Source organism: Myotis lucifugus, unplaced genomic scaffold (genome assembly GCF_000147115.1).
Source record: "Myotis lucifugus unplaced genomic scaffold, Myoluc2.0 scaffold_622, whole genome shotgun sequence".
Taxonomy (NCBI): Eukaryota; Metazoa; Chordata; class Mammalia; order Chiroptera; family Vespertilionidae; genus Myotis; species Myotis lucifugus.
In genome coordinates, this window is record NW_005871670.1 from 354,459 (window position 1) to 365,664 (window position 11,206).

Consider the following 11,206-nt stretch of genomic DNA (forward strand, 5'->3'; position numbering starts at 1 on the left):
TCCGGTTTGGGCCTGAGCCCTGCCGGTGCTTCTTAGTGGATTTCAGCTGTGACCACATTGAGCTTTGACTCCACTGCGGAGGACTTCAAACAGCACCTGCAGCAGCTCCTGGAGCCGACCACGGGCCCACACCTAGCCAGGCCACACCAGGGCTTCTCTCGGGAGATTCTTGGGGCCGTCGGGCCAGAGCCTGTCCTGGGTGCCCGGTTCTACCCATGCCCTCTGAGGGGAAGGCATGACTGGGTAGTGGGGATGGCCAGCCTGGGTCTCAGTCCCAACCTTGAGCCAGTCTTTGGGGGCCGACCAGGACCCCTGCCCTGAGCCTCCCACCAGTGTGAGCAGGGCCCCCGCCCCTGGCAGCCCAGTCAGGGCACCTGAGGGGCCTGGCAGGCAGATGAGCACAGGCCCTGGGGGGTGAGGAGGTGGGGGAGGGGTGGGGGCAGAGAGGCCAGCACTGAGGCCAGCACTGTAGCCATCTGCCCTGAGAACACAGATGCCCTTGCTCTAAGCTCCCCATATCCCCAAATCCATAATAAAAATAATCCCTAATTTCCCTGATTTGCCCCAGTTCCAGAGTGCCGCCTGAGCTGTCATCATGTGCCTGCTCCAGGGGCCGAGGCATCACTGACCCCTTTTACAGAATCACAACAGAAAGGACCAGGTATCTAAAGGGGCAGGGGGCACCACGTCCTGCCTTCCGGGGGCGGGGGGCAGGGAGGTGAGGGGGAGCCAGAGTGGCCAGCCGCAGGGGATCTGGCCACAGGAGCTCCTGCTAAGGGCCTGGGAGCCTTGGGCTCTGGCCTCCTTAAAGACCTTGGTTAGGGAGCTGGGCCCTGCCACCTGGGGGCACACCCAGGATACGGCCTGGCGCCTGCATCGCCCAATGACCCCGGGGACACAACCTCCCTGAGAGTGCACACCCAGGGCATTGTCAGAGAAGGGGGTGCAGTCTTGGCCCTGATGGCGTCTGCCCTGAAGATTGAAAGGCAGGACAGGACTGCATCACCCAGGGCCAGAGCTGACCTGGAAATGCATCTGCCACCCCTGGAGGCTGGCCAGGCTAGGCCGAGTCCCCAGGGTCAGCTCAGCCCTGAGGAGGGCGGGTGGAGGGTAGGGGCGGTGCCAGAGCCTGGCCCCAGGTGGCAGGAGTGGGCGGGCACCTGCTGGGCTCTGCCTGTGCCAGGCTCACTCGCCCATCACTTAGTCTTCACAGTCACTTTGTCATCATTTCTCCCTCACCATCACCGCCCAAGGTAAGTCTGATGAACTGGTCCCTGAGGCTGAGCAGGGAACTGAAGCCCAGGGTTCTGAGACTTGCCCAGGTCCCTGACCTGGACAGACCCAACCAGAGACGAGGCGCCCCTGCCTGTCTGTCTTCCAGGGGAGGACAGCCGCCTGAGTGTCCCAAGGGACCAGGCCTGGTGGGGAGGACCCCTGTGCTCAGGCGGGTGGGGCAGAGCAGCTTACAGGAAGGGGAGCCAGGTCCCCCCGTGAGCGACACTCGCCGCCCCCCAGTGCCCACCAAGCACTGTTGGGGGCGGGGCGGGCTGTGGGGTGGGCACAGTGCGTGGGACTGAGGCCAGGCTCAGCAGCGGCTTCACACAGGCAGGGCCAGACGGAGGAGGGGGCTGTGGACAGGGCCACTGCAGTCCCCCGACAGGGATGCCCACATGTCTGTCTGCATGAGAGCCTGCTGTGGGGGTTGGGGTGCTGGAATTGGGGTCTCTGGGAGAGGAGCCTGCAAACCCCCTCCTTGACTGCCCCTCAGATACCCTGCTCCCCAGGCTCTCATCCTCACTCCTGGCTGACCACCCCACGACCCCCTCCCGGTCTGTGCACTCTCCCCAACCACCACAAGGACCAGGACCCACCCGCCTCACTCACTCACTCACACACACACACACACACACACACACACACACACCTGTCTCCATGAAGACAGCCTGAGGCCACAGGGTCATACTCCTGTCAGCCTGCGGACGCCCTGCCCACCCTCCCAGTCAAGAAAGCCAGACCATTGGTTCCCAGCCTCAGTGATGGGGGTAGTGACGGGGGGAGTAGGGGCAACAAGGGACTCCCTGGGCCCCTGGAGTGAACTGGGTGGGGGACTTACAGAGCAACTTGCCCTCATGTCCCCCCAACCGCTGGATCTCCCGAGAGGTCTCAGCCTGCGACTTTGCCAGGTTGGTTCACAAGCAGAAACTGGGCCGATGTTTGTGAAGTTCCAGGGGCAACACTGGGCAGCAGCTGTTCTGAGTCCTGACCTCCAAGATCCTCAGCACCCCAACCCCCAGCCAGAGATGCAAAATGCAGTCAAATCCTCCAGCCCCAGGATTAACGTGCCCGCAGGGGGGGCTTTGTCCATGCAAAGTAGGGGAAGGCACAGGCAGGGTCCTGCCCTTTGCATGGTCTGGGCTACACCTCTGCCACCAGGAGTGGGAAGCGGGCCTCACAGGGGGGCGGGTTGGTGTGGGCTCTTGGGAACCTGTCTTTGCTGTGTGCCGGTCCTGCTATCTCCCGTCTCCAACCCAGAGGCCCAGCCATGGTGAGGCTTTGATTGGGTGGGGAGGCAGAGCTAAGGGTGGAAAGTTTGCTCTGCAGCAAATTAGCCCCTGGGGACAGGGCAGTCTAATGGAACCTCATTAGTGGAGCCTCAGACCCGGGCCCTGCACCCCAGTACTGCCTGTGTGGATCTGGGGAAGCCTGTGGGGCTGGTGGTGCAGCCCCTGGGGACCTCCCCAGGCAGTGGGTTGTCATTGTGCAACGACAGGGCTCCCTCCTTTCCTGTGGGGGTCTCATCGGTGGGAGAGACCGTCTGGGGGCTACTGCAGGCTGGAATCTCTATCGCCTCTTCGTGTCCTCCAGCTCCAGGCTGGCCACTTCCGAAGCCCCCGACCCCATGGAGGAGTGGGACGTGCCCCAGATGAAGAAGGAGGTTGAGAGCCTCAAGTACCAGCTGGCCTTCAAAAGGGAGATGTCATCCAAGAGCATCCCTGAGTGAGTCCCCAGGACCCCAGAGCCTCAGCCTCACCCCACCCAGGGCCAGCTGTTGATTTGCATCTCATTTCCCTATCCTGTGCTCATTTGCATAAGCTATGATCAGACCCTCATGTGTAACACTGGGCAGCACTTGAGGGGCAAGGTGCCCACCTGCTCATCCCAATCTCCCCACCCACAGGCTCCTCAAGTGGATCGAGGAGGGGATCCCCAAAGACCCCTTCCTGAACCCTGACCTCATGAAGAACAACCCGTGGGTGGAGAAGGGCAAGTGTGCCATCCTGTGAGACCCCCAGCCCCAGGCGCATGCCTTTGTGAAGAGGACAACTCGGTAAAGGTGTGACTTTTATAAAGACTTCCCGGTGCTCCCAGAACGCCTTTCCTTCCCCCTCTTCTCCTAAACTCTAAGGAGCCCCATGAGGCTCGCAACCAGGGGAACAATGGCCAGGGGCGAACCCCCTGAACCTGTCCCCAAGGCCCCCTTTTCTTGGACTTTCCAGTGAGCTGACAGCAGCTGGGCCTTGGCTCCCTTCTGTCGCTGACTTTCCGTTCTCAGTGAGCCGAGAGCCCTGCCTAGGCTCCCTCCTGTTGCTTAAGTCCTACGCCATTCCTGTGTCACTGTCCCCAGCTTTAATAATGTCCTCTCAAAATCCAAATAAAAAATAACAGAGAAAGCAACACCAAGGGGTCCAGTGTGGATCTGGGGACATCCAGCATGACCTTGGGTGCCTGGTGTCGATCTGGGTGTCAGTCATGAACACTGGGGCATCCGGTGTAAATCAGAGCATCCAGCACGGACCTGGGGTATCCATGGAGTGGGGTGTCTGGTGTGACCCAGCTACAGCAGGTCCCTGATGTGCAGGTTGCGTCGCACAGCGTTGGAGACGCCCTCCTTGAAGCGGAACCAGACGTCGCTCCTGCCCACCGCAGTGCCCATGCGCTGCTCGACCGCGTCAGTCTCAGGGGCTGTGTTCTCTGTGGGGGCCACAGGGTTGATCCTCTGCCCGACCCCAGCCCCTCCCTCCACAGCTCCCACACCCACGCACACCTGCACTCAGGGCTGCTGCTCTCCTGATGACCACACGGCCGAAGAAATCCCTCTCGGTCTGCAGAGGGTGGGTGGTCAGATTCAGGGGGACAGACACATCCGGGACACTCCCTGCCGTGAGGGAAAACTCTCCCCGGGAGGATGGGCCTCGTGGCGCCTCTGCACCGTGGCCCACGGCTGAGGAGTAGACACTTCTCCCTGCCCCTCCCCTCCCCCTGTACCGACCCACTCAGCAAGGGTCCCCTCTGCCCCTTACCACCCTCACAGCTGCCTGGTCCCTGTCAGGGCCAGGGCAGGAGGTGCCAACAGAACCCACCCTCCTGCCCAAGTGGGACTGAGCCCAGGTGAAACCCGACCTTGCTGAGCAGCAGGGACTGGACCTTTAGGTGGGTCCCTCAGAGCTCAGAACCAGCCTGTACCAAGGTAACACAGCCCCACCCCCGTGCCCCCTTCCAGCCCCCAAACCTGGTCCTCCAGGGCTGCTCTCTTCAGGATGCGCTCCAGCCGCTGCTCGTGGCCGCGTGGGGTGGGTGGCTGTGCCCCTTTCCCCCCAGCAGCCCCCTGTGGGCCCTTGGCCTTGGGGGGACTGCCATCCACCTGCAGGAAGTGGATGTGATGAGAGCTGACTGGGCAGGGCCATTCCAAGGGCAGGATCCACCCTACAAGGCCCTGCTTTGCCCGAAGCCAGAGGTGGGCTCACCTGGGGGCTGTCCCCATCTCGGGCCAAGGCCTCTGCCCGCCGCATCCCCTCCATTTCATCTCGCGAGTACTAAGCTCCTCCGGCTCTCGTCAGTTCCTTTAGGGCAGGCAGTTGAGGGGAGCGGCAGACCTCCTCCAAGTTCCTGCTCGAGGCGGGGGGGAGGGGGGGGAGGGGGGGGCAAGACAGGCACCTGCTCAGTATAGTAGCAGGGCACCCACCACAATGACTCCAAATGCCAGAACGAGAAAGCTGCAGGACAGGGACCTCCCTAGGGCTACAAAGGGAGGGAATGAGACAACATGGCAGGGCTGGGCCTCAGGCTGGGCTTCGTGCTCAGAAACCGCCATTACTGCCTCCTTGCCATCGGCACAGAGAAACACCTGCATCCCAGACACTGGGGCCCTGTCTGGACAGCAGGACCCTAGGGCCCGCGCTCCATCCCCACAGCCATCTCAGGACAGGGGAACAGCCCTAGGGAGCTCGAGGACCCCCTGGTGGGGCTCCTGGGGAAACACTGGGGCAGAGAGTTCTGTAGTAAAAGCTCAGGTCCTGGGGCTACCTATGCCCAACCTGGGGGCCCACTTCAGTCACATGTGGGCAGGAGCTGAGCTAGAACCGACACTCCCGCCAACCTCTGACAAATGGGGAAACTGAGACTCAAGCCTCACCAAGGCCATGCTTTTCCACGCCCGGCCCAGCCCCCCACTACCCTCAATCCAGGTGCTGCATAGACTCACGGCTCCAGCCTGTAGACATACTGCCCGTCAGGCGTGCGCTCCTGGCGGTAGGTTAGGCTGTAGGCAAGCATGGTGCCCACAAGGCTGCTCAACTGGAGCTTCTCACGCGTGCTGTACAGCTGCGTGCTCACCTGCGGGCAGGTAGGTAGGTAATAGGTAGGAACACTGAGCACAGCCAGGAACCCAGTCCGGCCGGAAGCCGCACCCTCCTTCTGGGTGAGGCACTCACAGGGCGAAGCTTAGGCACGAGGATGTCCAGGAGCAGGCAGAGGGTGTCCAGGACGAGGGCCTGGGGCGCTGTTTGGTTGCGAGTGGCCGGAGCAATACCTGACACCAGTGTCTGGATCAGGTTCTGCACCTGACTTGTCCGGTTCTGGGCCTGGGGTGGAGGGTAAACCAGAACCAGGTCAGCCAGGACCCCCCAGGATCCCAGGCCCAGCCTAGACAGGGGCGAGGGGCAGGGTGCAGGGCACACCTCCTGCTGGCTACTCGGGAAGGCGATCCTTGGCACATGGCTGGAGGCGAACAGCAAGTGGAAGGCCACAAGCAGGAAGGGCTGGTAGCGCAGCAACTGGAAGCTCTGGCTGTGGTGGGCGGCCTGGCCCAGCATGTCCTCAAAGGCTAGCCAGTCCAGGGCCGTACACACGGTGCCCAGGCTGGAGTCCCGCAGCCGCAGCCGCAGGAAGTTGTCAAACAGGCCCTGTGAGTAGTGGGTCCCTGAGCCGCTCCAGCATCATGACCCCCCCACAGCACAAGGGACCCTTCACTGCCCATCTGCCCTGCCAAGTCCGGGGACTCAGGATAGCACCCGAGTGGCCACATGTGAGTGCCCACATGGCCCTGAGGGGGTGCCAGGAGGGCCACCTGCTGCCCCCACTCTGGTTTGACCAAGATCCTGGGATGTGCAGGAAAGAACCCCCCACCCCACCCCTCCCTAAAGGGAGTCTGTCCACCAGAATTGAGGCAGAGCCCCCACTCTCCTTCTATATAGACGTCCCTTCCCCTCCCGCACTTGCTCTGCCCGCTGCAACCATGGGTTTCTGGATTTGCACGGATCCCTAACCACTAACCCAAAGAGGCTGTTAGGGAGACAGCTTAGGCCGGGCTTTCAAGGTTGGGGGTGCATCTCTGCCACCTGCTCAGGCCAAAATCCCTACCTGCTCTCTAATCCCCATTCCCACAGCTCATGTCCAGAATCAAGCCCCACCACCCCCTGCCACTGAATCAGGCTCCCCAGCTGCTGCCACACTGCCCCTCACATTGGTTCCCAACTGGTAGCCAGTGATCCCATCAATCAAAACGACCCCCATCCCCACACCCAGCCCCCTGCCATGCTGGTGGCCACCCCCCTCCTAGCACCAGCCTCTCCTCTGGCCTCTGTGCTGCTCATATTCCCGAGGCCTCTCTGATGCCCTGTCTGCCCCACCTCATTCCCATCCCACCTGCTTCTTCTAGAGCCTGGCACTATCTGAACTGCCTCCTGTTCATTGTCTGGGGACAAGGGAACACCCCCAACACGGCCCCCTGGAAAAAGGTTCAGGGAGAGTGCAGTTACCTGGACGACCTTCTCATGCTCGCCCGAGGAGGCAGCCACATGCAGGATATGGTAGAACCGCTGTGCAGCCATGGTCAGGGGTGCCTCGGCAGCCCGGTGCCCCAGCCCCGTGAGCCCATCGCCCAGCAGGAGCGTGTGGGTGGGCAGAGTGGGGTCCTGGCCCACACGTCGCCTGCAGAAGGGTTGCTGAAGCTGGAGTGGAGCCCCACCCACTTTATTCCTGTGGGCAGCACCCTCCCGACTCAAGGCAGCCCCAAGGAGGCGGCAGTGAGGGAGGCCGAGGCACAGCCTTGAAAGCAGGGCCCAAGCAGCCTTGGGTTTCTGTTGGCAGAACGGGGGGTGGGGGGTGGGGGGTGGAGGGGGCTGCACACGCAGGGTTTATGTCCAGGGCTGGGGGCACCATAGGTATCCAGGCTGAGCCTGGCTCGCCCACTCTTTCTGCCCACCCCCTCTACCTCTGGGCCCGGGGCAGCTGGAAGACCTCCTGCCACACGGAGAAGAGCCCCTTGCGCTGGTCCTTGAGGCCGACTCGCGTGGTCTGCACAGCCTGAACACTCAGCTCCCGCTGGCCTCGCCCGTGCAGGAACTGGACACAGGGTGTGGGGGTTGAGAGGTAGCTGCCCCCTGTCCCACTCCCCCACAGCCAGCTTCCTCCCGCCCACCTGCAGGGTGTTGATGCAGGCTCGGATGTCATTGTCTGTCTTCTCACAGAGGGCTGCTAGGGCACCTGGGTCGACCTGCAGGCCCTGCCGTAGGGAGATCTGCAGGAGGAAAGAGCACGGCTATCCATCCCCCTCTCAGAGCTCCACCCTGTAGCCACCTCCTCCCTAGAAACAGGTGAGTAGCTGCTCTCATCCTACAGGAGACAAAAACTACAGATCCTGTGACTGATCTCGGTCCCCACTAGGGACCACCCACCGCCAGAGATCAAAGTGAACCAGTCACCCTCACCCCAGGACCTGGGATGGGGGGGAAGGGAGTGGCAACAGCAGAGGGGGTAGTGCCCTGGGTGGCAGAGGGGAGGGGTGTAGAGAGGTGGGGAGGGGAAGATGAGACCATGACAGGAGTCACGCCCACCCTGTCGTCAGCCATGCAGCCCCAGCCCTGTGCCCCACCTCCGCACCCCCACTGACCTCCTGCAGCCGCTGTATGAGTCTGGAGGGTAGTATAGGTGGAAAGTGGAGCAGGAAAGCCTGCTGCTTCAGCTGCCGCAGAGAAGGCGCGAACCTGCAGATGGGCACAGGGTGTGGGGGGAAACCCTCATGCCAAATCCCAGCCTCAAATCCACTGGGTGGCCAGGTGGGGCTAGGATGTGCCAGCCCAGGGGCCCTCTGCCCTCCTGTGAAAGCCCCGCCCAGTGGAGCACCCTCAGGCCCTCAGCTTCAAAACCCTGCCCCACCCTACTCACTGGTCATTACAGATGCAGATGACTGGCCTCATCAAGAGACCCCCCTCTGCCCGCGGCCGCCGCCCCTCACCCGCCAACATGGCCCGGCCCCCCAGCTCTGCCTCCTTCGGGCCCTTGCGGTCAATGATGCTGAGGAGCACGTTGATGGCAGCCTGGGGGGACATGCAGCGGGTGCAATGAGCCACAGCCCAGATTGCCCGCCCACCCACCCACTGGCCAGGCACCCAGGAGGCCCACCGTGGGGGCCCCATCGATCTCATCGATAACCAGGCAGTTGGGCTTCCCACCAATGCCCAGCACCGACTCCATCTGCGTGGCCGCCTCAATGTGCGTGCGGAAGGCCTCAGGACTGCGGTCGTCACTGTAACCATAGAGCAGGGGAGGGGCCATCAGGGCAGCTGTGGCCGCGGCCAGGGCAGCAGCCACTGTCCCTGGCAGGATGATCTCCCAGGGCCAAGCTGCTACACTTACACCTCGAGGCTACCCTGCGACATGACTGCTCCAAATCGCGATGCCCCGAGGACCCCAGTGTCCCAGATTCAACCAGACAGATGAGGACAGACACGAGGCCCAGAGGTCAGGCCTTCCCTTCCACTCACCTTGCATTCATTTCCACCACACAGTACCCAGCATGCCTTGCGATCACGTGGGCCAGAGTGGTCTTGCCCAGCCCAGGGGGTCCACATAGCAACGCTACCTGCAACCAAGACACAAAGACGGGCTGCAACCTGCACCACATTGGGGAGAATCTGACCCAACCACCACGGCTGATAATCCTGTCCCATGAGGCGTGGTGCCAGGGAATGTCCGTATCACCCCACACCCACCCGTCATCAATGAGAACCCCAGCATGCCCATGGCTCAGAACGAGCACTTCAGAAAGAGAGAAAACCCTGAATAAAGTGATGGGGAGACCTGACAGGGCCACAGCCGTTACTGACCCCTCAGAACCACTCACTGTCCACCACAATCATCCTTCGGGAGGTGCTGGGCCCTCGAGGGACACTGACCTTACCCAAGTCATTAGAACAACCAACTCCCGTTCACATCACTGACTCCCCTCCCGTCATCATGCCCTCAGCCACGCTGAGGGGCACACTGTGCGTGCCTTGTGGCCCCCGAGGTACAAAGGCACCAGCCAGGGAGTATAACCCCTGGGCTCAGAGATGCATGCAGTGCACAGAGGTGGGGCTCACTTTCTGCCGGGGCCGCCGGCTCAGGTCCAGCTCAGCCTCGAGCATCTCCTCCAACACCTGGTCGTGGCTTTTCCACTTGCTGGAAGCTGTGGCCTCCTTGCCAACCCGGGCCGGCTCCACACTGGGCCTGGGCTTCCGGGCCGGCCTCTCTCGGCCGAACACCACGAGGTCCCACAGCTTCAGCCACTTGAGGAGGCAGCGGTTGGTGAACTGCGGGAAGGGAGGTATTGCCTGGGAGGACCACCAGTGCCAAGGATTCCGTCCTGCCCCTCACGCTGTCCGAGGACACACACAGGGATGCTGAGGCTGAGTAACAAGTGACCCCCACTCATCCTACTGGTGAGCAGCAGAGTGAGGCTCACACAGGGGCCTCCATTCCCATAGCCCTGGCCCTGACCCCTCCAGGAGCCCCGGGGCACCCCGCCCAGGGGCATCAGTTGCTGAGAGGAAAGGCAACAAAGGCTACAGGCACGGGGTGCTCTGGATCCGCAGCCCACATCAGAGGTGACCAGCAGCATGCCGGCCCTGTACTTGCCTCAGTTTCCCCGTCTACAACTCAGCAAGGCACACCAGAGCCCTGCTTTCCATTCCAACAGGGCTGTGGGCTGGTGATATGTTATTTGGCTGGATCCTGAATTCCCCCCTCCTGGCAACAAGAAAGCCAGGCACACTTGAGCAAGTGCAAGGCCTCACATCGTCACTGAGCAGCTCCGTGTAGTGCCGGGGCGCAAATTCATCCACCCAGAGGCTGTGCGGGGAGTCTTCTTGGCGGTTAGCCGGCACCTCCTCAGGGGTCTCCTCTTCCATCTCCTCTGTCCTGAGGCTGAAGAGCATTGTGCCCTGAGCCGCCCAGCCTTCACCCCAGCAGGGATCACTCCCTGCCCAGAATTCAGGCCGGGGGTCAGTAGTTCAACAACTGCTGAAGGTTCCAGGAGCAAAAGGACCCACTACGTCACCTGTGCAGCGTCTCTGAGAGCCGCTGGGCCTCTTCGAGCAATCGCTGCCGCCGCTGTGCACAACAGGGGTTGGATCAGGATGGCTCAGACAGCCAGTCGCCCCAGAGCGACCCCTCTCCTCCCAGCGAACCCCAGCAGGCCCCACCTCACTGTCAACCTGCTCCTTCAGAGAAGCGAAAGACACACCCAGCAGGTCCAGGCGGCCACGGCCACGCCACTGGGTGCCCACGGAAGGGCTCTGTGGGGGAGAGAGAGCAGCAGTCACCTCTGGACACCCTCCTCGGTCACGGGGTTACCCATGACCCCCTCCCAACAATGCTCAGAGACCTAGGTGGCATCCCCCAGCCCCAGCCGGCCTAGAGATGGAGGAGTCCCCTCTCTCACTAAGGACTGGAGGAGCAAAAGCCACCAGGGATGGGGCAGCTCTAGGAGGGAGGAGAAGAAAGTGGAGGGGGCAGAAGAAGGGAAAGAGAGGAAGAGTCCCTCCTGAACTGATGGCTGGAAGCCCAGTGAACTTCCCGAGGAGCCCCCGGAGTCCTCGTGTGGACATGATTTCCGGGGCTGTGCAAGCCTGCCAACCCCACAGGGCAGCTGTGGCCAGCCTAGACA

At 62.3% G+C, this 11,206-nt stretch overlaps 2 protein-coding genes across 2 annotated transcripts in view; one reads left to right on the forward strand and one right to left on the reverse strand.

Annotated features, from left to right (window-relative positions):
- The first annotated feature begins 2,873 nt into the window (after positions 1 to 2,873).
- Positions 2,874 to 3,292, forward strand: GNG13 (G protein subunit gamma 13). The gene is made up of 2 exons (XM_023746042.1): positions 2,874 to 2,997; positions 3,179 to 3,292. Exons 1-2 carry the CDS (start codon positions 2,900 to 2,902, stop codon positions 3,282 to 3,284), a joined length of 204 nt encoding a protein of 67 aa, XP_023601810.1. The 5' UTR covers positions 2,874 to 2,899; the 3' UTR covers positions 3,285 to 3,292.
- Positions 3,293 to 3,607: 315 nt separating this feature from the next.
- The window catches only part of CHTF18 (chromosome transmission fidelity factor 18), an 8,632-nt gene continuing 1,033 nt past the window's right edge, over positions 3,608 to 11,206 (reverse strand). Inside the window, 19 exon segments of the mRNA XM_023746045.1 lie at positions 3,608 to 3,972; positions 4,046 to 4,103; positions 4,511 to 4,642; positions 4,746 to 4,887; positions 5,483 to 5,613; positions 5,712 to 5,861; positions 5,958 to 6,182; positions 7,038 to 7,209; positions 7,493 to 7,623; positions 7,700 to 7,798; positions 8,171 to 8,264; positions 8,446 to 8,597; positions 8,683 to 8,806; positions 9,045 to 9,142; positions 9,642 to 9,851; positions 10,335 to 10,464; positions 10,598 to 10,650; positions 10,743 to 10,835; positions 10,982 to 11,022. Coding sequence (XP_023601813.1) covers positions 3,836 to 3,972; positions 4,046 to 4,103; positions 4,511 to 4,642; positions 4,746 to 4,887; positions 5,483 to 5,613; positions 5,712 to 5,861; positions 5,958 to 6,182; positions 7,038 to 7,209; positions 7,493 to 7,623; positions 7,700 to 7,798; positions 8,171 to 8,264; positions 8,446 to 8,597; positions 8,683 to 8,806; positions 9,045 to 9,142; positions 9,642 to 9,851; positions 10,335 to 10,464; positions 10,598 to 10,650; positions 10,743 to 10,835; positions 10,982 to 11,022 — 2,372 coding nt within the window. The 3' untranslated portion in view covers positions 3,608 to 3,835.